At 46.3% G+C, this 25,317-nt stretch overlaps 1 protein-coding gene and 1 non-coding gene across 5 annotated transcripts; both read left to right on the top strand.

The window, feature by feature from the left end:
• Window positions 1-155: 155 nt before the first annotated feature.
• On the top strand, window positions 156-21,855 carry PORCN (porcupine O-acyltransferase). Of its 4 annotated transcripts, none has more exons than XM_053299508.1 (15): window positions 156-291; window positions 2,220-2,358; window positions 4,474-4,666; window positions 5,518-5,561; window positions 6,388-6,569; window positions 8,090-8,220; window positions 9,204-9,218; window positions 10,388-10,402; window positions 10,489-10,614; window positions 12,110-12,210; window positions 13,499-13,575; window positions 15,565-15,628; window positions 17,456-17,541; window positions 17,848-17,958; window positions 19,540-21,855. In XM_053299508.1, exons 2-15 carry the CDS (start codon window positions 2,223-2,225, stop codon window positions 19,639-19,641), a joined length of 1,383 nt encoding a protein of 460 aa, XP_053155483.1. In that variant the 5' UTR covers window positions 156-291; window positions 2,220-2,222; the 3' UTR covers window positions 19,642-21,855. The 4 variants fall into 4 exon arrangements, with proteins under 4 accessions (XP_053155483.1, XP_053155482.1, XP_053155484.1 ...); XM_053299507.1 differs by having other exon boundaries at window positions 9,201-9,218; XM_053299509.1 differs by lacking the exon at window positions 9,204-9,218.
• Window positions 21,856-24,980: 3,125 nt separating this feature from the next.
• TRNAG-UCC (transfer RNA glycine (anticodon UCC)) lies at window positions 24,981-25,058 on the top strand. The gene has a single exon. It is a non-coding gene; the product is annotated as a tRNA-Gly (tRNA).
• The last annotated feature ends 259 nt before the right edge of the window (window positions 25,059-25,317 follow it).

Genomic DNA, 25,317 nt, shown 5'->3' with positions numbered 1-25,317 from the left:
AGAGTGGGTGCAATTCTCTCTCTCTTTCTGGTACTTCTCTTCATTGGCTGGTCTCTTGCGCCCACCCCCATCGCTTGCATCCTATTGGTCGCGCCGTAGCTTCGTTTGTTCCCTTTCGGCATTCCCATTGGTCGCCTGAGTCGATCCTCCTCCAATTTTAAAAGAGATTATTGTACCTCTTTCCCACCGCTTACCTCCCCTCCCCTCTTCCAGTTTTGGTGGGGTAAGGGAGAAAACCTATACGCAGCCCCGGAGAGCTGGGAAAGGAGGGTGGTGGAGGAAGGCGCATAGGTGAGTTAGCAACAATCCAGTGCCTGTCTCTTTAAGAAGCACAGCTGGAACAGCTGGCCTAAAAGGAGAGGAGGAGGAGGAGAGGCACTTAGACAGGGGGGTGGGGGAGGGGGAGAGGGAGAAAATGCTGCTTTCTCGCGCCTCCCGCAATGCAGCTAGGGAAAACGGATAGCTGGTCTGCAAAGGATTGTCAGTCCATCCTTTTGATGGCAGGAATTCCCGTATTTCTCCACTATCCCTATCTAGATAGACGGGATCAGTACAGTTTTAGGGGGATTCCCACCACAACCACCCCCCCCCGTTAAGAATCAAAGCTCCTCGGAAAGTGGGCTCGTGTCCCATGGGGGGTTGTGAGAAAGAAAAGAGGGTTTTCTTGGGGTTTATACTGCAGGGGTTGGGGGAGGGAAGTGGATGGCTGCCGGGCAGAACAATCCGAATCCGATTTTATTTTGGAATCCGAGAACGAGTTTTCCTTTGTCTAACTCCAGATTCCACCTGCGCCTCCCTGTTCTCCAGCATTTCCTTCCTGTCCCTGTATGTGCTCATCAGTTACCAACTGACAAATCCGTTTCCCCAGCCTTCCGGCTGGCCTACTACTCAGCCATAGACATCCTTCTTGTAACTATCAAGCCATTATCACTCCATATGCAGTCTAATGCGTTCATCCATCACACGTTTCTCACCATCCATTCCTCCCCCAGCCATCTATAATCATGCAACCATCTATGCAACTGCTCCCTTCCATCCATCAGCCTTTTTCTGGGATCACTTGTTCTATTTTTAAAAATTAAAGCAGTACCTGGATTTCTGCTCCTAGTGGAGCAGCTGATGTTCTTCAATAAAGGGTCTACCATTTATTTCTTCTAAGGAACCATGGAATAATATACACTATTTCTTCCCCTAAACTAGGCTAGCACATATAGTCACTCAAATGGTCACCTATGGTGAGTTCAGAATTGCCCATAGGTGACCAAGCAAGGGAAGTTTCACATAAAGTTACAAATAATAGGTTTTTAATTGCAAGACTGTCCTCTGCCTGCTGCAAAATAAAAACAAAATTCCCTGGATTTCAGTGGAACTTATTTCCATGTAAACGTGTTCAGGACTGCTGCAAAGATAATGCTGAAATAGGAACTTCCCCTGCTTCTGGTTGAGACATAAGAACATAGGAGGCTGCCATATACCGAGTCAGACCATTGGTCTGTCTAGCTCAGTATTGTCTACACAGACTGGCAGTGGCTTCTCCAAGGTTTCAGGCAGGAATCTCTCTCAGCCCTATCTAGGAGATGTTGCCAGGGAGGGAACTTGGAACTTCTGCTCTTCCCAGAGTGGCTCCATCCCCTGAGGGGAATATCTTACAGTGCTCACACTTCTAGTCTCCCATTCATATGCAACCAGGGTGGACCCTGCTTAGCTAGGGGGACAAGTCATGCTTGCTACCACAAGACCAGCTCTCCTCTCCAATAATTTAATCCTTTAATGCTAAATTGCAAGGGAAGGAGGCGGTATCATTCAGTATAAAGCAAAGTATATGGGGCAGGGAGGAAGGTTATAACGTTTCTGTATGTGGAGGATTCTACCTTTCACAGTTGATTCTTCAGCTTCAACTAGTTAGAAATACCATGATGACTGACTTTCAGGAATTAGGTTGATTCAGCATGCCCATCTGAGCCCTTCTGCAAGCATGTGCTGAAGCTGTGTTCCTTCATGCACTGGAGTGGGATATACATTCAACTGAAATTATTGAGATTTGAGAACAGGGCTTTGTTTATTCTACAGTTCTGCAATCAAACACAGGAACTGGTGCATGGTGAAGAATGTAGCATCTGAAAACTTCAACTGGCCCTACATTTGGAGTCAATCCCACTAGCTGTGGGGTAGCGACATCACCCACTCATCTTGATATCTTTGTCTCCTACTTCCTCCAGGCCATGGCCACGTTCACACGGGAAGAGTTCTACCAGCAGCTCCTGAGTGGCTGTGTGCTGCCCACTGCGCAGCAGGGTTTTGAACAGGTGTGGACACTTCTGCTGTTGTGCCTGGTGTGCCGTCTCCTTTGGAGATTGGGTAAGTGCAGGCAATTACGCACGCGTGCATAAACACACACACACACACACAATCCGCTGGTACAATCATATTTTAAACCTAATGCTAGCAAAGCTTCCTAGATAATTCCAGAGCATGTCCTCACCAGACTCTTGCAGTCCACACCGCAACAATCCCATATTTCCTCCACTCTCTTCATGTGCAGCGACATCCTCATTCTCCCATTTCTTGCCTTTTTCAATGGCCTGCAGTTGCTGCTGAGATGTACTTGGATCTTGATCTTGCAGGGCTGGCTTCAAATACCAGTGCCACCACAATCATTTGCTTGTCTCTCAGCCTCAAGAGCAGTCACTGGAGAATTTAACCCAACACAGAGAAACATAAGAACAGCCCTGCTGGATCAGGCCCAAGCCCTATCTAGTCTAGTATCCTATTTCACACAGTGGCCCACAGGATGCCTCTGAGGAGCCCACAGGCAAGAGGTTGCTGTTGCTGTTGCTCTCTTGCTGTTGCTCCCCTGCAACTGGCATTTAGAGGCATCTTGGCGCTTAGGCTGGAGGTGGCCTATAGCCAGCAGATTAGAGAGACTCATCCTCCATGAATTTGTCTACGCCCCTTTTAAAGCCAGAGTATTCTATAGATTAATTATGTGTTATGTGAAAAAGTACTTTCTTTTGTCAGTCCTAAATTTCCCGACCTTCTGTTTCATGGGATGATCCCTGGTTCTAGTGTTGTGTGAGAGAGAAATCTCTCTGGCCACTATCTCTACTCCATGTATACGACTGCTCTTTCAGATGTGGAATAAACTACTCTTTGTGAATTTCTTCCCTTTGCATAGAACCACTGGTAGTATATGTATGTCTATCTATCTATTTATTTAATACATGTTTATACTGCCCAAAATGCAAGTTCTTTATCTACAGGTGAAACTCGGAAAATTAGAATATCGTGCAAAAGTCCATTAATTTCAGTAAAGCAAATTAAAAGGTGAAACTGATATATGAGACAGACGCATTACATGCAAAGCGAGATAAGTCAAGCCTTAATTTGTTAGAATTGTGATGATCATGGCGTACAGCTCATGAAAACCCCAAATCCACAATCCCAGAAAATTAGAATATTACATGGAACCAAGAAGACAAGGATTGTAGAATAGAACAATATCGGACCTCTGAAAAGTATAAGCATGCATATGTATTCAGTACTTGGTTTGGGCCCCTTTTGCAGCAATTACTGCCTCAATGCGACGTGGCATGGATGCTATCAGCCTGTGGCACTGATGAGGTATTATGGAAGACCAGGATGCTTCATTAGCGGCCTTCAGCTCTTCTGCATTGTTTGGTCTCATGTCTCTCATCCTTCTTTTGGCAATGCCCCATAGATTCTCTATAGGGTCAGGCGAGTTTGCTGGCCAATCAAGCACAGTACACTGTATACTTTTCAGAGGTCCGATATTGTTCTATTCTACAATCCTTGTCTTCTTGATTCCATGTAATTTTCTAATTTTCTGGGATTGTGGATTTGGGGTTTTCATGAGCTGTACGCCATGATCATCACAATTATAACAAATTAAGGCTTGACTTATCTCGCTTTGCATGTAATGCGTCTGTCTCATATATCAGTTTCACCTTTTAATTTGCATTACTGAAATTAATGGACTTTTGCACGATATTCTAATTTTCCGAGTTTCACCTGTATGTTATTTGTTGTGAACCACCCAGAGACTTGCGTTTGGGGCGGCATACAAATGCATTAAATAAATAAATAAATCAGAGAGACAGAGTGGTGTGTGTGTGTGTGTGTGTGTATACACACACACACACACACACATGATGCAGGTATATATAATTATATACAAAGTTAAAATGAACACTTAAAAATATATGTATTAAATGGAACTGTAGCGTGTCTTTAGAGGGGTTTTTAAATTCCGAACCCCTATTTAATGCAGGAATCTTCGATCCCTGATGGTGTATGCATCCATATATAATGACAAATTATACTTTCCCTTTAATACAGATTTCACATAAACTAAACCCCCCAAGAGAAACAGAGCTAGGAAGCATAGGCAGGCAGTTTTGTTCTTCCCTACATCTAACTTCCTTCCTTTTCTCCTCCCTGACCCTTTCCTCGCAGCCCTGCCGTCTTATGCCAAGCACCTGAGCACGGTGGCCAGTGGCTTCTATGCCCTCTACCACTTCTTCCAGCTGCAGATGGTGTGGGTCGTGCTGCTCAGTCTCCTGTGCTACCTGGTGCTGTTCCTCTGTCGCCACTCGACCCAGCGAGGTGTTCTGCTCTCCATCACCATCCTCATCTATTTGCTCATGGGGTGAGTGAAGATCAGGAAGGGTTGGTAAATAAGAGGTTGCTGTGATGGCGCGAAGTAATCTCTTGAGGGGAGAGGATGGCAAAGAAGAAGGTAGGAAAGCAGACTTGTGCAGCTGTGGAAGGAGGCTGGGTCAATGAGAAAGAAGGCCATGCATTAGTGAGAGAGGTGATTGGGCTAATGAGAGAGTCTCATTGGCGAGGAATATTTGAAGCTAGGCCAGTGAAAAGGGAGTCTGCAGCAAAGGGATTGAATGGGCCAGTGGGCCTATCCAACCCCAGTACAGCATTCCTCCAGGGGAGTGTTTCTGGTGTCTAGCTTATGTTTTTTTGTTGGTTTGTGAGCCCTTTGGGGACAGGGAGCCTCTTCCTTTCTTCTGAACTTTTGTTGAAAAGTGGTATATAAATATTCATAGTAAAGAGTCCATTGAAGACAAGCTAATGGAGAGAGGCTAAACCAGAGGCACAGGAGATATGACAAAGGGTGGGCCATTGAGAAAGAAGACTGACCAACAGAGGAAGTCAGCCAGACTAGAGGGAACCTGGTCCAATGGTTAGAGACTAGTGTGGATGAAGGTGGACCGATGGGAGGGTAGCTCAACCAATGGGAAATGAGGGGGAAACTGAGCTGCTGGGGATATCGATGAAAAGGAAACTGAGGAACAGGAGGCCAATAAGATAGGGTAGTTGAACTCGTTTGGGTGGAATCCATGTATCTAGCTGTTCTGCATCAGTAGTATGTCTTTTCATTGGAAATTATTTTTTAAAAAGAGGGAGAATAAAAACAGAAAAAAAGTTGAATGTTCATGCATGGATATTATAATATTCCCTTCGTCTGATCTTCCCCTGCTACAGGGAAATGCACATGGTGGATACAGTAAGCTGGCATAAGATGAGGGGTGAGTGTCTGGTGGTTCTTCTCTCTCTAAACACAGTAGTCTTCATGGGGTACGTTTTCTCTGATCGCATAACTCTGGGCATGGAAGAAAGAACACATTTTATTTCCAAGAGCAGAAAATCCTGCTTATACTGTATGTAGTGTTCACACCTTTGCTGCCAGAAACCATAAGATGGGTCTCTAGGGCAGGACTGCACAACCTGGGCTTTCCAGCTATCGTTGGACTACAACTCTCATCATCCCCAGCTACAGTGGCTGATTGTCGGGGATGATAGGTGCTATAGTCTAACATCTGCAGGAGTGCTGAAAGTGCCAAGACATCTGGCTTTTTTTCTGGTGTTGGAAAGGAAGTGGAGTCTGTGGGATGAGAACAGAGGATTGTGAGCCAGGACTTCAGGGCCCTGGCCCTGTCTGTCTAGCAGGTTGTTTAAAGGGGTGAAGCTGGGAGCCAGAACCTCTGCTTCCAAACTTAGGGACATCAAAATTGCCATGCTAGGTGAGACCAAAGGTCTGTCCAAACAGTATTCCCAACAGTGGCCAGTCCGATGCTTCTGGACACTCACAAGCAGGGCATGAAGGTGATGGCCTCCCCCTACTGTTTGTCTCCACTACCTGGCATGTAGAGATATAGTGTCCCTAAACATGGAGGTTCCATTGAGTTGTCATGGATAATACCTTTTGAATATCCTGTGAGTTTGCCCAACCCATTTTTAAAGTCTCCCTAAGCCAGTGGCCATCACCACATCTTGTGGCAGAGAATTTAGTAAATGACCTATATATAAATATCAGTACTGACCTTCTGTTGTGTGCCTGTCTGTTGCTAATAGGTGCTCAGATGATTGTGGCCATGAAGGCTGTGTCGCTGGGCTTCGATCTGGACCGGGGCGAAGTGCCAGCCATCCCCTCCCCCGTAGAGTTCATGGGTTATATCTACTTTGTCGGAACCGTCATCTTTGGGCCCTGGTTCCGCTTCCGCACCTACCTGCAGGCTGTGGAGAGTAGGAAAATGGTGGGTGCCCTCTACTGTTCATTCCTAGCACAGCAGAATGGATAGGTTCTGGGTGGGCTGGCTGAGCGTGGCCAAGCAGGCGCTTTGATGGACCATGACAATGGCACCATGATTGGGTCCTGTGGCTCCTTGTCCATCCTGCTGGGCTTGTGGCTAGTCCAGCCACAGATTTCCCCATTGCTGTCCTAAAGCCCATCAGCAGGAGGTTTGGGCTGGCAGGGGCAGCATCCTAAATTGGTGCAAAATGCTAGCATCTATAACCCAAGTAGTTAAAATATCTAAATTTAAAGTTATTTAATGCACTGCATTTTAATAAAATTAAGCAAGCTGTCCAAATGCTTATAAGTTATGCTAGGATCTTTGTACTCATTGGCCAGAATACTGGAAATGTGTGTGAGAGAGACTTAAAAAAAACCCTGCGTAACTGGGTACAATGCTCCTTGTACACTGTCCCTTTTATCTGTGGACCTAGAATATTTCTGAAGTGCCTGGGATATTCCTGCAACCCCACTCCTCCATGGCTACAGCCCTCCACCCTCCCCTTATTAGGGTTCTTGGCTGCCCTCTTCTCACCTCCTCCTCATATTATTATTATTATTATTTTTACATTTATATCCCGCTCTTCCTCCAAGGAGCCCAGAGCGGTGTACTACATACTTGAGTTTCTCTTTCACAACAACCCTGTGAAGTAGGCTAGGCTGAGAGAGAAGTGACTGGCCCAGAGTCACCCAGCTAGTATTATGGCTGAATGGGGATTTGAACTCGGGTCTCCCCAGTCCTAGTCCAGCACTCTAACCACTACACCACGCTGGCTTCATATGGCTCATATGAAGCCTAGATTTGGCTGGCTTCTACCTCAGTCCTACTACTGCCTGTTCTGCTTCAGGGCTCCTTGGGTCTTTGTAGCATCCCCATAGCATTGGGATCCTTGTCCCTCCTTTGCCCCAAGTTTCTGAATAGCAGGAGCAGTGAGACAGGAAAGCCCTTTCCATGTCCTTTGGCTTCAAAAGAACTCTCTTCCACTACCACCTCCAGAAAGTGCTGTCCTAGGCAGCTACCTCTGTTCACTTAATGGTAAGACCAGCTGTGCCTCTGATGGATGGTGTGTGAGAGAATGAGGAGTAGCCCTTGTCTGTGGTGCTACTGCAAAACAATTCAAAGGTTTGGGGAAAGATGGTGGCAATAATCCAGAAAATTACAGGGAATCTTTTTTTCTTTTTTTTAAAAGTATGGTTTGCATTGTTTTGGAAGTGCAGATACCTCAAAATCCAAAAATATTTGGATACTTCCAAAAATATTTGTTTGGAAGTATTGCCAGTGTTATAGACTCAGTAGCTGGGATGTGTATGTCTTATATATGTACTTGTTCATGATGGAAATGTCACTTAAATTCTATGCACTTTTACATTTGTATGAATGAATTATTTTTTAAAAGACAAAGAGCAGTCCCCATCCGCACCCGAAAACAGTGCAGAGATACTTAAGATGATCTTCTTGTTTGTCTCTCTTCCTCCATACAGAGTTTCTCCTGGTTCCAGAAGGTCTGTCTGAGCTTCTTCTTTTGCCTGGTGTGCCTCATCATGTCCACTTGCATAGCTCCCTATCTGTTTTCTTACTTAATACCCCTATACAGCTACAAGATACTCAGGAAGTAAGTTGGTTGCTCTGAACTCGGAATTTGACCCCCAAACCTCTCACTGCTGGCATTGGATTTGCTCAGCAAACTTGCCATTGAGCTAGAGGAGATCCCCCCACATTGGCCAGGTTAATTCTCATGCTAAATATGCTATAGAGTGGACCTCCAGAAAAACCGTAGGTTCCAACAGGGTTATAATTACTGGATGGTCTAAAGTATATTGCAGTTCCCTGGCTGCTGCCCAGGTAAGCCTTCACTAAGGCTTGGGCATGGACCAAACCACTTCGTTGAAGGGCCCCTGGAACCTGGAGTGGATTCCCTGTTTGTGAAATGAGTTTCTGTTCTAGAGCCTCCCCTTCCAGTTATGCTTTTAAATTCTGTGGCTTTCAAAGTGTAACAACCAAGGAGAGCTGGTCTTGTGGTAGCAAGCATGACTTGTCCCCTTAGCTAAGCAGGGTCTGCCCTGGTTGCATATGAATGGGAGACTTGATGTGTGAGCACTGTAAGATATTCCCCCTCAGGGAATGGAGCCATCTGGGAAGGGCATCTAGGTTTCAAGTTCCCTCTCTGGCATCTCCAAGATAGGGCTGAGAGAGATTCCTGCTTGAAACCTTGGAGAAGCCGCTGCCAGTCTGTGTAGACAATACTGAGCTAGATAGACAAATGGTCTGACTCAGTGTATGACAGCTTCTTAACCTGGCCAAGAGAGAGTGTCCAGAAATACTAAGATGTTTACACTTCTCGAATTTAATAGTGTGAAGCAGGGAGAAGATCAGCAGCTGCAGCGTTTTGCCTTGGTGCCAGGAGAAATGGCACCTGTAAAACTTCTCCCTGCCAGACAGCTGCAGTGCATGAACTCTCTTCAAGGACTGATATTTGGAACGTCTCCTGCCCTGATGAGCTCCTTTTCTCTCCTCTTCCTTTGTGTCCTTTTACTTCCCTTCACCCTTTCTCTCCCCTCCGTTCTCCCTCCGTTGGGATGCCGTCACTCCCAGCAGGAAGCGCAGGACCAGGTAATGGCCTAGCTGGTGTTTCCCTCTAGTTGCCTTGGTCCATTGTCCTCATTCATAGTGCAGGCATATTCTTGGCCTCTCTGTGTACCCCATGGCCTTTGTGGCGTTTGTCCATGGTGGCCCATTCGTCCAGTGCCTTGGCTGCTGACCTGGTGGTGTGGTGGCCCCCTCACGCTGTGCAGTGTGGTCCTGACACGATTCATTTTTCTCTGTGGCCCAACAGCCGACGTGTCCTGTGGCCCATAGGCTCATTCCCACCGTGACTGGCTCTTTGACGCAGTATGTCTGTGGAGGCCTCTGGTCTTCCTCTTGGTCTGTGGCTGTGTGCTTGCTGTGTACCTTCTCTGTTCTAGGCTTCGTGTGGGTGGTTTTGCTTCATGCTTCAGTGGTATGCTTCATTCTGCTTTGTGGTGTCTGTGTCATTCAGTGGCTTTGGATAGGGCTTCTCCTTCTTGCTCTGGGTCTGTGTTGTGTGGCTTACTCCACTGCTTGCTGTGTTGGTCTACACCACTGGCCTCCTTAATAGCGAAGCCTAATTTGCATGGCTTTCAGTGACTTGATTGCAACCCATCCAGAAATTTAAATCCAATAGAGCCTCCATTGACAGAGGCAGTATATCTCTGAATACCAGGTGCTGGGCACAAACAAGAGGGAGGGCTGTCACTTTCATGCCCTTTGTGAGTTTCTGAAAGGCATTCAGCTGGCCACTGTCAAAAACAAAGTGCTGGACTAGATGAATCTTTCAGTTCAGGACAAGGGCAATTTTAAAGTTCTTTAGCACCAGTTTCAGAGGCAAGACAGTAGCCACACTTGAGCAGGTTGTTGTCTGATTCTGCAGTCAGTTGTGAACGGCAAAGGAACAAGAAGCAGGGTTCACATGCATTGTTCAAACACTTCAGATACTATTTCTGTTCCCATGATGGCTAGGCACTTGCTTTTTCTTTTAAATTCCGCTTGTCTGCAGAATAAACACCACCTTGCCCCTGTTCAATGTGCATCAAAACTGCGTAAAATGCAACCAAACCTCCTGACTCTGCTGGTTGTGGCTCTCTGACTTTTCCCACAATCTGTAAAATGTACCATGCTCTGCTGATATATATTTATGTTTCCTTAACTTTCTATTTCTCTGATCCCTGTCCCTGTCTTTCCTCCCTGCTTGTGTGTGCCAGGAGCACCATGGTGAGGTGAGTCTTTGTGGAGCGTCTGTCTTCTCTTAAAGGGGCAGTGTGCAAAAACTCCCCCATTTCTGACTCTTGCTCTTACCACACAGGTGGCTCCGGGCTTATGAAAGCGCCAGCTCCTTCCACTTCAGCAACTATTTTGTGGGCTTCCTCTCCGAAACGACCGCCACATTGGCAGGGGCTGGCTTCACAGAGGAGAAGGACAACTTGAAATGGTGAGCAGAGCAACGTGCACATCTGGGATGTTGTGCTAAACTAATACCAATTATTGCAGTTAGAGTAAAAGAGGCAGAGCAGAAAATTTGCATTAATGTAGATAATTTGTATCTGCTTGGCAGTAGTAATAAAGATTTTTATCAGTGTGGTGAAATTGGGGTTTTGGGGGGGAAAGTTAGGGATTTTTTTGCAGTTGCTTTAGAATTTTGCTTTTAGAATGTTGTGGGGTGTGTGTGTGTGTGTGTGTGTGTGTGTGTGACATCATCAAAATCCATAGTGCATGACAGAGTAACATAAGCAAGATAAATTCCTCCCCTATGGAGCAGAGCTTAGCTAACAAATTTCGATAATGGGGAGATCACAAATGGATGAATGGAAAAGGTAGGAGAAGAGTAAGAGCAAAGCTGGGTATTCTTCTTTACATTTTGTTTCAGTGGGGATGAGGAGTATGGCATCGAGCCAAAGACTTCGGTGGGGAAAGGTGGGCTTTGAGGATAGATTTGAAGTGGGTATTAAGATGGCAGCCTGTAGGAGTTCTGCTATTAAAATGCAGTAACTAGGGTAGGAAAAAGTGGGAATTGAGTTAACATAATGATAAATGGGAAGTGAATTGAGGCATCGCACCATGGGAATAAGCACTGTGCAAAGTGAAGAAATCTCAACACTCAATACCTATAAAGGTCATCTAGTCTCCATTATCAAAATCTTCAGGAGAAACTGCCAACTTCTTCTTTCATTTTTCTCCATAGCCATGAGGGCTAGAACCTTGTTCTCTTTTGAAATAAATGCTTAGGATTCTGTGGAACAGACGCTCATGCTTCAGCAGGAGCCAGGCCACCGTTCCAGGGCCCAAGGATGCTGACTGTCAGTCCAAGTGAGCCAGAACAGGCAGAGCTTGAGTTCTAGAGAAGGTGAACAAGGGCCAGAGGCAGGGATGTAGTCAGAACCTGACAGGAGTCAAGATCCAAAGCAGCAATCAAACAAAGGGAGAAAGCATTTCGGCAGTGCTCTCACACTAGTGACAGGTTGCATGAACTGAGAAGCAAGCAGTGAGGTTAAGGCTTTGTAAGTTTTCGTGGACAAGGACTGGCCCTTAGGGTTAGCTGACAGTGCTCAGATAAGCTAATACTGCAGCCTAGGTGGTGCTGTTGAACCACAGAGCGTTGTCCTCCAGGCTTGTAGGGTAACTAATTGATGGCGCAGCAGGTCAGGCACCAGAACCAGAGGTGAGGCTGGAGGCTCCTGTTGAAGACCCCTTTTGCTGCCTTATGGATACTGGGTTCTCGGTTAGAGCCTGCCTCATGCATTCCTGGCCATGGCAACTTCTGAAACGTCTGTTTTTACATAAACAATCTCCTGGGGGGTGTAACTTGTGGTTTTCCAACCTGATCCACTAGTCACTCCCCTGCACTTTCAGGTCAATGGAACTATGAAGCACAAGAGTCCCTCCCTGAATTCTGCTCCATGTAATGGCTTGTTCCTTCCTTCTTTCAGGGACCTGACAGTGTCTCGCCCCTTGAATGTAGAGCTGCCACGTTCTATGGTGGAGGTGGTCACCAGCTGGAACCTGCCTATGTCTTGTTGGCTGAACTCCTGTAAGGATGCATACATCAGTCTGTTGTTATGCCTTAGAGGCATGCTGCATGGGACACTCACTTTGGGGCAGTTGTGCCTGACTCGTACCTGGCAATGGGGGCTCCCCAGAGAGGTTTGGCTTGTCCACGGCCCCATGGCGGAGAATAAACACCACCTCCCCGGGGGATTTGGAGCTGCAGGCTCCCATTTCTTCTCTTCCACTCTTATGACTGAGAGAGAGAGTTCTAGAACTGGGATGGGCAATCTTGGTCCTCCAGATGTTTGTGGAACTACAACTCCCAATATCTAGAACAGCAATTCCCAGCTTGGGGTCCTCCAGATGTTGCTGAACTACAGCTCCCATCATCCCCAGCTACAGTTTATTGTAGCTGGGGATGATGGGAGTTGTAGTTCAGGCTGGGAACCATTGCAGTCATGGTTGGAACAGGCGGGGGTGAAGACAGTTGAGGATATCGCGGAATTGGTTCAGATTGAGCAGTTCTTATCCCAACTGCCAGATCATCTCTTTGAGAAGGTCTTTGTTCAGGGGCCCAAGACCACTGAGGAAGCTGGAGAGCTGCCATAGAAGATGGCCGTCTCTAAAGCTAGGGGGACCGTAGTCTAGAGCTCCTCTTCGGTACTCTGAGAACTTTTTACAGTCTCAAGGAGTGAGGGTGGGGATTGGGTAGGAGTAGGGTTTAATGCCCCAATGCTGCAGGTCCCCCTTTAAATTTAGCAGTCAGTTGGTCGTAGGTTCAGGATGTGGGGGAAAGGAGTACTCCTTCACAGAATGCATTACTAACCTATGGGATTCAGTACCAAGAGGCATTATGGCCAGTATCTCAGATGGTGTTTAAAATGTTTTGGATGAATTCATGGAGGATGAATCACTTGGCAGCTACTAGACGTGAAGGCAAAATGGAACCTTCATGTTCATAGACAGAATACCAGACGATAGGGGCAAGCAACAAGGGAAGGCTATTGCCTTCGTGTCCTGCTTGCAGGCTTCCTGGAAGAAGCAGATCGCTAGAAGAGATTGTCCGTATTCAGCAGTGCTATTATACTCTGAGGTGCAGGGCTCTGGGTAAGTGTCATGCCCAGCAACTGCCCATGGATGGGGGCTGCTACTTTAGTGCCTGCAGGGAGGACTGTCCAGGGTGACACTGAAGCAACAGCGTCCAGAAAGATGCTTGAAGTGAAGTTGCCATTTTTGAATCTCAGTGAAGGACTGGAAGTGGGAGAGCTGGCGAGGGAGGCCTGTGGGGAGCAAAAGAGGACTGTCCAATTACTGTTGCTCTCGTTTTCCAGATGTCTTTAAGAACTCCCTGAAATTGGGCACCTTTTCGGCAATCATTGTCACTTATGCAGCTAGTGCTCTCTTACATGTAAGTATCTCTCTCTTTTGTGTGCACTCTCTCTCGCCCACCCACCAGTTCCTGGGTTCCATATCTTGGTCACATTCTATTGTAGTCTGTTGGTTGGTTTAGTTATTTAAAAACATTTGTGGCTCTTCTAACACAGCTCTCCAGTTTCAGCCTATGACATTTGCTTCCAGGAGTGGAGCATCAAAAGGCGCTCACTACACGCGCTCTATATTACAATTACACCCCAAATTCCTTCCTCCTCCTCTTCCCCCACCCTTATCGGAAAGTGAAGAGGAAAAGCAGTGTGGGGTCATTTTCTCCTGGAGGAGGGAACTGCTGGTTGGGCTGCCGTACCACTCCTGTGAGCTGGCTCATCATCTGACACTTGAAGCAGTCCACTTCCCTCTGCCTCATGGTGGGGCTAGCCCTGCAGCTCTTATCTGTATCCTTCACCACCTCCAATAGCCCCACTTGGCTGTCAATAAAAAACTGGGGATGTAGCTTCCAAAAGTGGAATTCAGGATGGGGCTATACAAATAGAAGCCTCTTAATTCTTTGTGGCTTTTTTTTTTAAAGTAGAACATAGTGCACTTGTTACAACCAGCAGGATTGTACAAGTGGGGCAAAACCAGCTCTCTGTCCCTCCTCAAAACTCCAGGGTCATCAAGGATTCTAGCAGTGTCACGGAATTAGCCTTTTGCTTTATCTCATAAAAGTGAATGGCTGTCATCCATTTCTGTGGAGGAGAGGGGGAAATGCTGTAATTGAGGGCGGGGGCACGGTAGCACTAGGGACAATAACTACTGACTTTCCCTGTGCTGCCAAGCCTCAAAAGAACAGCCCTGCTGGATCAGGCCCAAGGCCTATCTAGTCTAGCATCCTGTTTCACACAGTGGCCCACCAGACGCCTCTGGGGAGCCCACAGGCAAGAGGTATATGTATGGCCTCTCTCTCCTGCTGTTGCTCCCCTGCAACTGGTATTGAGAGGCATCGTGCCTCTGAGGCTGGAGGTGGCTAGCCATCAATAGGCCTCCATGAATTTGTCTAAGCCCTCCTCCTTGAGGAGGTCCCCCACATAAAGCAAGTACATCTCTCTAAAGGCTCCCAGGCTCCTCAGTATGAAGGGAAGGGGGTTAACGATCACCCATATCCTTCTTCTCTGGGGTTCTGCTCCCCTGGCCTGACTCCTCTTCAGAAGCATTGCTGGTCATCAGCCTTCCTCCTTAATGCTGTCCTGACCGACTTTAAATCTCCTTCACATTGGGCTGGTTTGGAAAATACTTCCCCTTTCAAAGAACTGGCCCAGATGATTGAGAAGTGGCCTTTTGGGTAAGATCAAGTGTAGTACTAGTTTTAACTAGTATTTGACTCGCACAGAAAGTGGTGGCTCGGACAAGCTCCTCCACCACATGATACAGGAATACACTGGGAGGATATCGGGACGGGTGTGCTCTTAGCACGTCCCCCTTCTTAATGTGGGCTGGTCCTGTTGGGGAAAGTATAATTGGAAGCACCCCATTGCTGACAGCCTCGGCAGAGGTCCATGTCCTCTTCTGAGCATTCAGCTTGGCCTTGTGGGATCTCATTTGGGTGCTCTGCTGTCCCCTTTTGCCCCTGCATCACCATGGCAACGGCATCCTTTGAGCCATCTGGACCCATCAACGGCTCCTGCTGTGTGCCAGTTCATCTCACCTGGTTGCCTCCCTTTTCTCCAGCTAACCTGCCCAATCCTAAAATTGCTGTCTGTCTGGCCAACTTCATCCTTGCCCTGGTGGGAGACTGACCTCTGACACCTCCAGTGCTGCCTCAGTGTTTCCCCTGAGGAAGGCCTGTATATGTTTACCTTAGACTTGTAGCCCAATTTCAATAAGACTTTAGGAGTTCAGTCCTTGGTGGTTATCCTTTTTCATGCTTACTTGGAAATAAATTAATTTGAAGAAGATTAAAATTAAATTACTTAGGATGTTGAAGAGTTTATTCTCAGAAAAGTATCTCTCTTCCTTCTCCCAGGGACTGAGCTTCCACCTGGCTGCTGTGCTGTTATCTCTGGGCTTCATCACATATATTGAACACGGTGTGTGCTGATCTGCCAACCTCCTTCAGTTTTGCTTAACAATAGCAAATTTGGGTGTCCTGGTTCTCCTCTCTCCCCATTGGGTCTGTCAAATTCCATTTCTCTCCTAGAGAAAACCAAGGAGAGTAGAGTAAAATTCAGGCCCTGGGAGTTGTCCTAAATGAAATCCTACTTCTATGCTTTAAATTGTTTTCCAAGGATTGGTATTATGACTTTGGATTTTTTGCCTACCATGAGGTCTAGAAACATGTTGTTTTTAAAACAAATTGCTGAAATTTACCTCCATATATGTACTTTCTCTGTGGAACGCTCTCGGCCTTTGGGATAGAGGGGTGAGTGAGGCAGAGCTTTGGAGCTGTTAAAACTTATGAGAATTGATTGTGCTTTCCCCTTACTCTTGGGACAGGAATCACCTCTGTGTGTGACCCACAAAGAGTTAAACCAGGAATGTTGCTATTCTATAACTCTGGTTGGAATCTTTTGCAGAATGAGAATCTCGGCTTGGTTAAAAAGCAAGTAGATAGCTGTAGAGAGAGATCTGTAGTCTGTGGCTGACATCCAGTTCAGTGTTCCCTCTAATCTGTTTCATCAGTGTGCGGAATGAGTTTTGTTCTGGGCAGCAGTACCAAGGCAGTGTGCACACACATGCATTCAGAGTTGGGCTTTCCTGAGTCAACCTGAGTGGGATCTAAAATTAATTGAGTGGACATCAAAAAAACTTGTGAGTACGTGCACATGCGCACACCTTGGAGGGAACACTGATCCAGACTAAATTACTCCTGAATAGTGCTATTGGAATTAATTAGTCCTTTAGAGTAACTACTGAGTACTCCTGAGCAATACTATTGAGTAACTTAATCTGAATGTCAGCCACTAGGTGCAAAGTGCAGTAATTATACTGTGCTTTACTATGCATGTACTGGTATACTATGTAATTATATGTTGTAAAACTGTGTGGTGCTTCTCATCGCATATAGTCTGATATAGCCAGTGTGGTGTAGTGGTTAGAGTGCTGGACTAGGACCGGGGAGACCCGAGTTCAAATCCCCATTCAGCCATGAAACTAGCTGGGTGACTCTGGGCCAGTCACTTCTCTCTCAGCCTAGCCTACTTCACAGGGTTGTTGTGAAAGAGAAACTTAAGTATGTAGTACACCGCTCTGGGCTCTTTGGAGGAAGAGCGGGATATAAATGTAATAATAATAATAATAAATTATGCAAATGAATCAAATTACCTAACAGCTTTTTAAGGTAAAAAACATAATTGCCCCAAATAAATATCTGCTCATTTTGTATAAATTATCCCACAAACCAGGCTGAAAACGCCACCTCTTGATACATGGGAAGTCTCCCTCCCCCGGCGGCTTCTGTGATTCCACTAGTCACTGCCCATGCATTGTCCAGCTTACCTTTCCAAGCCTTGAGGACTAGCAGTTTGCTTTGCCTTTTAAAATGGAAGCTGATATTCTTGGCATGAGAAATTCAGTTCCCAGTATCCATTTGTCTGTGGAATCACAAAATACACATGACTCTGCCTAGAGTAACCATCTGCTGCTTGCTTGGAAACAAAAACAAAAGATATTTCAAGTTAAGTATGGTGACACCCTGAAGCCCTTGGACATGAACTCCTTTTGCAGGAACCTGCTGTTCCTAGAATATTGAGCATATGCCTTGTAACACCCACCCATCTACCCAAGTGTGCACAAAATTGTATTCACTTGAACAGCTTTCTTCTAATGTGAAGTTTAGGCTTTGTTGGCAAAGACCTTGAACAGCTCTGAGGATCAGTGATGCCTTTAACTTTGCACATTATGTGTTGCTTCCTTAGTTCTCCGGAAGCGGCTATCTGTCATCTTCAACGCCTGCATCCTTTCCAAGAAGTGCCATCCAGGGTGTTCCCATCGCCACAGCACGGTGAGATGGGTTATAAGCTCCAAGGGTGTAAAGAACTGCTTAATACAGCCAGATCAATGGCCTGTCTACTCGGTATACAGTCTTCCTTGGTCCTCCAGAGCCCTGGGCAGAGGTCATTGCAGACCTTCCTCTTGAAATCCTTTTCAATTTAGATTTATGGGGGGGGGGGTGCAGCTGATCGTGGGGCCTGACGAATGCAAAGCATGCTCCCCTTACTTCTCGCCCTGCACCATCCCAATCTGGTTTTGGAGAGGAGATTTCCTAGTTGGATGCAACTGGCCTGAGCCTCCACATTTTCTTCCACAGGACCTTTGGGTTCATCTCCTCAACCTGCTCTTTGGGGCTCTTGCGGTCTTCCACTTGGCCTATCTAGGCTCATTATTTGACATGGATGTAGATGATGCTATGGAAGAGCAGGTAAGGATGGAAAGAGTAGGTAGCAAAGCATGGATTTGTCTGGTACTTGTGAGAGCTACATTTTTAGGAGCAATTGTGAAGAAGCATCTGATGGAAGAGGTGGGCTCCAGGGTCCTTTGTATTAACAAAAAGGAAACGGCAGGGGCTAACACTACCAACCCCAACTTCACCACAGACTGTTTTTGGAGGACCCTGCTTTCATCAGTTCTTTGGACGGCTTTGCAAACATGGGCAAAAGGTTTGTCCAATTTGCTGCTGACAGCAACTGTGTTCCCTGACGTTGCTCAGCACCACCCCCACCTCCCAATTTGACCACATGATGTGAGCAGGAAGCCTTGTCCTCACTCTGAAATAGCTCCTTCAATCAATCTTTATTACAGTCACAGACCAGCATAAAGTATACATGTTAAGAGTCGCTAAAAGTAGAATATCTAAAACCAAAATGACAGTTGCTATTCAAACCTGTCTGTTACATTTAAATGCCAGGATAAACAATTCTGTTATAACTACATGGTAAAAGCGAGGATAGAAGTGATTGCGTATAAGATGATACATATTGATACTAAAAGTCTAAAAATACTAAAAATAGAGAAATAGTAAGAGACATAAAAATGCATAAAAGACACAAAAAAGGAGGGGGGATAAAATTGTAATAAAGTTAAAAGATATGGGAGGACAGAAATATATAAAAGCCTGAGTAATAAAACTGGAAAACAGCCAGATTGGAGGTTGTAAGCAGTGAAAAGGGAGGCCCGTGACCAATTGCAGGGCCTGCCCAGAGACACCGGGAGTCAGATTAAGGCTGGTAGGGCTCACTGCCTGTCATCCGTCGGCGAATGCAGATCGCAGCTGCACAGTACCTGGCGACGCTCTATGTGATGGCAGGCTTAGAGTCGGAGAGTAGCAAGGAGCTGCAGAATTGGCTCGGACAGCCTGGATACTTGCTTAGCAATGGAAGGATGAGGGAGGCACAGATGTCTCTATGGAACAAGCAGAATAGAAGAACCTGCTCAGTGGTTTTCATCTGCTCTGAGCCAGAGGGGTATAGTCTCTCTGCAGATGTGGTCCTGCTGGAGATGCAGAATATCTAAGCCTGTCACTGATATGAAATTTTGGGACACTGCTGAGATCAGTTTGGCACTCAATGTCTATGATGCACTGCTTGATGGTTGCTTTTGCCTGATTATAGCCCATGCTGAGCAAGATCAAGGGGGAAAGGCTCAGAATAGTTTCTTTCATCCCAATACCATAAGGCAGTCCCTCAGAGAGTGCATTGTGAGAATTCAAACAAGAGGTTACCAACACATGGATTACAATGACAGCATCACGATCTGGGCGAAAGGGGCACAGATGGGTCATCTGAGGTGCTTAAAGGGGCACTCTTGGCTATTGCCATCACCTGAGCATCCTTGTTCAGAGCCTAGGAACTCCCCCAGGTGAGGGAAGCATGCAGTCCCTGTAAGAGGAGGTCAACCACCTGCCCCCACCCTGTCCAAAGTTCCACCCACCATCAGTCCCTCAGTGCTGTCTGCATTTCAAGCTTGGGTTTGTAATGGTGTGATGTGCTCTCCTCCCTCCCAGGGCTATGGCATGTCCTACACCATCCACAAGTGGTCTGAACTGAGCTGGGCCAGCCACTGGGTGACCTTTGGGTGCTGGGTCTTCTACCGACTCATCAGCTGAACTTTGACCTACACACAGACTTGAGGAGATGGAGGCAGAAGGCCAAGAGGAGACATGGAGCCGAGGACTTCATCTCTTTCAAGAAAATTGGATTGCCATTGTGAACTTGAGCCCTCTGGGCACTGATTGATCCTTTTCTCTATGAGACATTTATTCACAGAAAGGGTCTGTGGCCAGGATATACCATGCACCATGCTGTGGTTGGGTCCTGACCCATTCATTGCCCTCAAAAGGAAGCAAATTAGGTTTAAGCAAAACAAACAAACACAGGATAAGAGTGATAGCCCAAAAATCACAGGGTTTGGGGTTTTTATTTTTTATAAAGCATCCTTTTTCTTCTCTAGTGACGCCCTGAAAATGAACATGGCATCTGGCCCTCACATATGTCCAACTTGGAAAGCCCTCTAGTGGCCAGTTGTGGAAACTGCACCAACTCTTTTTATTTCTAAAGAGGTTAGAGTTATTGCCCCTTGAACCCGATGCATGGTCTCATCTCCTCTTGCTTTCTGGTGGCTGAGTGTGAGAACTGCATCTGCTACTGTCACAGCACACACACACACACACACCAATTGTTGCTGGGATTACTGCCAGTTTTGTAGTGAAGTCTGGATTGGCCAGTTTGAATCATTATGTTTTCAATGGTATGTGAGTGTCAAATGTCCCCTTCCCAAACTTTGCAGGTGGGGCAAGACTGTGACTCTGCACCAACCTGCAATTCTGCCACCAAAATAAATTATGCAAATTAAGCACTATTACATAACTTATTTCGTTTCCAAGATATCCATTTTCAAAGGCTTCAGAATGGATGTGTAGTAATGGCAGAGTGAAAGGGCATGTTCAGGACCTAGGAGAGCTGGAAGGCCAGGAGGCAGTTAGCTGAAGCCATGCAGAAGGAACTATTCAAGGCACTAGAATTTCACCATTCCTGACCACTGGAATGCCTGTTTATCTCCATTCTCTTCCTCCACAATCATGTGGACCAGAAACTTGCTCCATTATTTTTTAATGAGAAAATTGTGATGCTCAGGAAATTAATTCCATGTCAGATTCCATGTCCCAACCCTGGCAGAATGTTGCTATGGATTAATTAATCTGGAATAATGATCCCTCCCTGGCCCCATGCATATGAATGCAAGGTAGAGTCACCTCTCCGATCATGAATATGCACTCGGGGGCAGGAGTGTTGCACCTTCTTATCCTACTCTGCTCTCGCTTACTTAGGAATACCAAAAGGTTTAATACCTCTTGTAATGAGTACATTAAGGAGTACCTAATCACTATTAAGTGAGCCCAAATATGAGCCTTTCAAGGGCTCCTCCTCTTCACTTCATCTTTCATTATAGATGGAGAGTAGATTCTGCTTCACAGGTTTATCATGTTCACGTAGTGTAGTTACCACTGAAATTATCCCTTCCTTTGCAGTAAAGGCCTGTGTGAACCATTTACTAAGGGGGGGGGGGATGTATGACCCAAATCAGGGATAGTATAAAGAGAGCTTAAACATGGGCAGTAGTTGCTGTATTTACCTGGATCCCATACTAGGTTTTCCCCAGGCTCTTCGATGTTAGAAATGGGGGAGGGGGGTGATCTTACATTCCAAGTCCTATTCCTTTTGAGTAAATGCAAGTATAACCTGTATCTAACCTCTCTTTTTCATTCCCTACCTCCCTGTGGGCCAATATATGCCAGTGTTGAACCCAAGAACCTCCTTTCTGCCTCCTGCCCTGGTAAGGGAGTGGGGGATGCCATGTACTGTATATAGTTCAGGAAAGAGTGAGTGGTGGGTTATGTAAAATAAATATTGGGGGAAACACACAAGATTCTGGTGCCCTTCTCTGGCCACACTGACTCCTTACCAGTGTACTGTAGGTTGTTCCCCCAGATACTACTCTGAGATAGCTCCAGTGCCGCAGGTGAGCACAGTGGAGTCTACCTTGTTCTCAATTTGGGCCAGCATCTGTTATCTTTGTGTGTCCTCTTAACCTTTATGACTGGCCCAAGGTCACTCCCGAGAGAAGCTGTTTTGACCCCCTCACTGATGGCCTTTTGCTGATTTATCTTCCTGATTGGTTTGACCTCTCCTATCAGTGGTTTAAAAAAAAAAGTTTTATGTTATCCTTGTGGTTTTGATTGTTGTTTGCTGCCTTGGGCATATTAACCAAGAGGCAGGGTACAAATGGTTTTGAATAAATAAATACCAAACTTTGTGGCTGAGTCAGGATTTGAACCCAGGTCTCCCTGGTCCTTGCTATGTCGGCATGAGAGCCATCTCATTCTATACTATCCCCGGAATCTGAGATTCAGGCATGTATTTCCTAACTCTGAGCACAGAGATTTCATTTAGCAATTGTGGCTAGTACAAACCACTGATGGAGCTCTCCTCCATGAATTAATCTAATGCTCTGTAAAGGCCATCTGAGCTGATAGCCAATTACGTTTATAACTGTATGCCATGTTGCATGACAAACAACTTCCTTTTATGGGTCCTGGATTTCTTATCAGTTTGATTGGATTAATATTTTGTTTATTGGTTGACTCTCCCTCCTTGGCTCATCTTCCTTCTTTATATATAATTTGCTAAGGCATACCCATGGCTCATCCCATGCGTGGCAGCTCTTGTGAGAGTTCGGAAAGCTGCTGGATAGGATAGCGACGGGGACGGGCAGGGGAAAGAAAATGACGGTGGCTGGCTGGTCTGGGAATTAACGGCAGCGGCAGGCCAGGAAAATGGCGGCGCCACAGCCGGGCAGAGAAGGCAGGGGCATCCAGTGGGTGGGCAGGGACCAAACAGAGGAAGGAAACAGCAGTGGAAGTGGGTGAGGGGGAGGAAGGAAGGAAATGGCAGGGGAGGCAGGCAGCCAGGTGGGGAGAACTAGAGGCACAGATGCTCTGCGCCTGGCCCAGCCAGTAATATAAATCTTGTATCATGCTCAACTTTACCCCTCTTTTTCTGAGCTGAAAAGCTCCAGCTTTTAAAACCCTTTATTTGTAGGAAATATCTCACCAGATAATTTTAGATGCCTCTTGCTACACTTAGTCCAGACTCCAGCTCTCTGATATCCCTGTAAAATTGGGTGGACAATACATTTCCATGCTGACATTTATTTATCTATTTATCCATTCATTCATTCATTCAGTGTATATACCGCCCTTCCAAAATGGCTCAGGGTGGTTTACAACAGGATAAAAACAATTAAAACCAGTAAATAATTAAAATCAAAACTATAAAAACAGAATAAAACCAATTAAACATTCAGACAGCTAAAAATCCTGGAAAACCAGGGCAACCATTTAAAACAGTTTATAATAGTTTAAAAACCCTGGAAGGCCAGGCCAAACTGATAGGTTTTAAGGGCTCTCCTGAAAGACAGTAATGAACTCAATTTACGGATTTCTGCCAGGAGTGCATTCCACTGCCCAGGAGCAGCTACAGAGAAGGCCCGCCTCTGAGTTGCCACCAGATGAACCATTGGTAACTGGAGACGTACCTCCTCAGATGACCTTAACATGTGGTGGGGATCATGCAGAAGAAGGCGCTCTCTAAGATAACTCAGACCTAAGCTGTTCAGGGCTTTAAAGGTAATAACCAGCCCTTTGTATTTTGCTCGGAAACATATTGGCAGCCAGTGTAACTGTTTCAAGACAGGCATAATATGGTCTCTCCGGGTTGCCCCAGAGACCAAACTGGCTGCTGCATTTTGAACTAACTGAAGTTTCTGAACTACGTACAAAGGTGGCCCCACGTAGAGCTCATTGCAATAGTCAAGCCAGGAGGTTACCAGCTGATGCACCACTCTTTTGAGGTCATCATCTTCAAGGAATGGGCGCAGCTGTCGAATCAGCCACAGCTGATAGAAAGCACTCCTGGCCATAGCTTCCACCTGAGATACCAGGGTGAGGCCTGGGTCCAGGAGTACTCCCAAGCTGTGCACCTGCTCCTTTTGGGGGAGTGTCACCCCATCCAGCACAGGGAGATCTAACTCATCGCTCAGATTCTGAGCCCCTACAATGAGCACCTCCATCTTGCTTGGATTCAGCTTCAATTTGTTATCTCTCATCCAGCCCATTACTGTCTGTAGGCATTTGGAGAATGAGTGCCATTTCCTGAAGAGGGAAAGGATGAGTATATTTGGGTGTCATCAGCATACTGATAACACCCGCACCAAACCTCCTGATGAACTCACCCAGAGGTTTCATGTAGATATTAAAAAGCACTGGTGACAGAATGGAGTCCTTAGGGACTCCATATAACAGTTCCCATTTTGAGGAGCAACTGTCACCAAGCTCCATCATCTGGAATCTGCCCGAGAGACAGGAGTGGAACGACTGCAAAGCAGTGTCCCCTATCTCCAACTCCCCAGGAGATCCAGAAGGATACCATGGTCGATGGTATCGAACACTGCCGACAGATCCAGAAGAACCAGCAGAGTCACACTCACTCTGTCAATTCCTTGGTAAAGGTCATCCATCAGGTTGACCAAGGCTGTCTCAACCCCATAGCCAGCTCTAAAGCCAGTTTGAAATGGGTCTAGATCAGGGATTCTCAATGTTGGGTCCCCAGATGTTATTGGACTTCAACTCCCATAATCCCCTGCCCCAGTGGCCTTTGGTTGGGAATTATGGGAGTTGGAAGTCCAATAACATCTGGGGACCCAACGTTGAGAATCCCTGGTCTAGATAATCAGTTTCCTCCAAAACCGCCTGGAGCTGATTGGTCACCACCCTCTCAATCACCTTGCCCAATCAGGGGAGATTGGAGATTTGCCTGTAACTATCCATTGCTAAGGGGTCCAGGGAAGGTTTCTTTAAGAGTGGTCTAACCATTGCCTCCTTCAGACAAGGAGGCACCCTACCCTTCCTCAGCGATGCATTTATGATATTAACCAGGCCACCTCCAACAATCTCCCTGCTAGACAGAAGCAGCCAAGACGGGAAAGGATCCAGAGAACAAGTGGTAGGCCGCACTGCCCCAACCAGCTTGTCCACATCCTCAGGAGTCACAGATTGAAACTGATCCAATCTAATACTGCAAGAGGGATTGCTGGACACCTCCTCCATAGACCTTGCAGAAATAGTGGAGTCCAAGTTGGCCCAATCTTTCATCATAATTTGTTATCATCATTGTTTTATCTGTACTCCCTTTCCTCCCTTAGGAAAGGAAATAGTAATATGAATCCACTAACCTTGACCTCCTGTCAAATTGAGCACTGGAGTCCAGGACCTGTCCAAGAGTTGAAAAGCTGGTCTTGCAGTAGCAAGCATGAATTGTCCCCTTTGCTAAGCAGGCTTCACCTTGGTTTGCATTTGGATGGCTGCCTACATGTAGGACATTCCCCTTCGGAGATGGGGGCATAGCTCAGTGGTAGAGCATCTGTTTTCCATGCAGAAGGTCCCAGGTTCAATTTCTGGCATCTCCAGGAGCTTTTTCAGACTGCGACTTTACCTTGGGAGGGTAGGTTTTCATTCACATATCAGCCGGATCTACCCCAAAGTCTGTGCGATATTTCAGAGAACATTCATTAATCAGGTTTTCCCCTCCATATTGGAACCTAGCCCAATTTATGTCGGGGTAAAAAAAATCCTCTTTTTGCATTTGAGTATCCATCATGCCCCGACATCGCAGTAAAACTTGCTATCTGAAAAGCCTCCAGGGAGGGCTGGGTAAGACCCTGCCTG

The sequence above is a fragment of the Hemicordylus capensis genome, chromosome 2 (genome assembly GCF_027244095.1).
Source record: "Hemicordylus capensis ecotype Gifberg chromosome 2, rHemCap1.1.pri, whole genome shotgun sequence".
Lineage (NCBI taxonomy): Eukaryota > Metazoa > Chordata > Lepidosauria > Squamata > Cordylidae > Hemicordylus > Hemicordylus capensis.
This window is presented reverse-complemented; position numbering and strand designations above follow the sequence as displayed.

Coding starts and splice junctions, on each gene's coding strand:
- PORCN (XM_053299507.1), top strand. CDS start 2,223: ATGGCCACGTTCACACGGGAAGAGTTCTACCAGCAGCTCCTGAGTGGC. Junction 2,359..4,473: donor CCGTCTCCTTTGGAGATTGG/GTAAGTGCAGGC, acceptor CTTTCCTCGCAG/CCCTGCCGTCTTATGCCAAG. Junction 5,562..6,387: donor AAGCTGGCATAAGATGAGGG/GTGAGTGTCTGG, acceptor TGTTGCTAATAG/GTGCTCAGATGATTGTGGCC.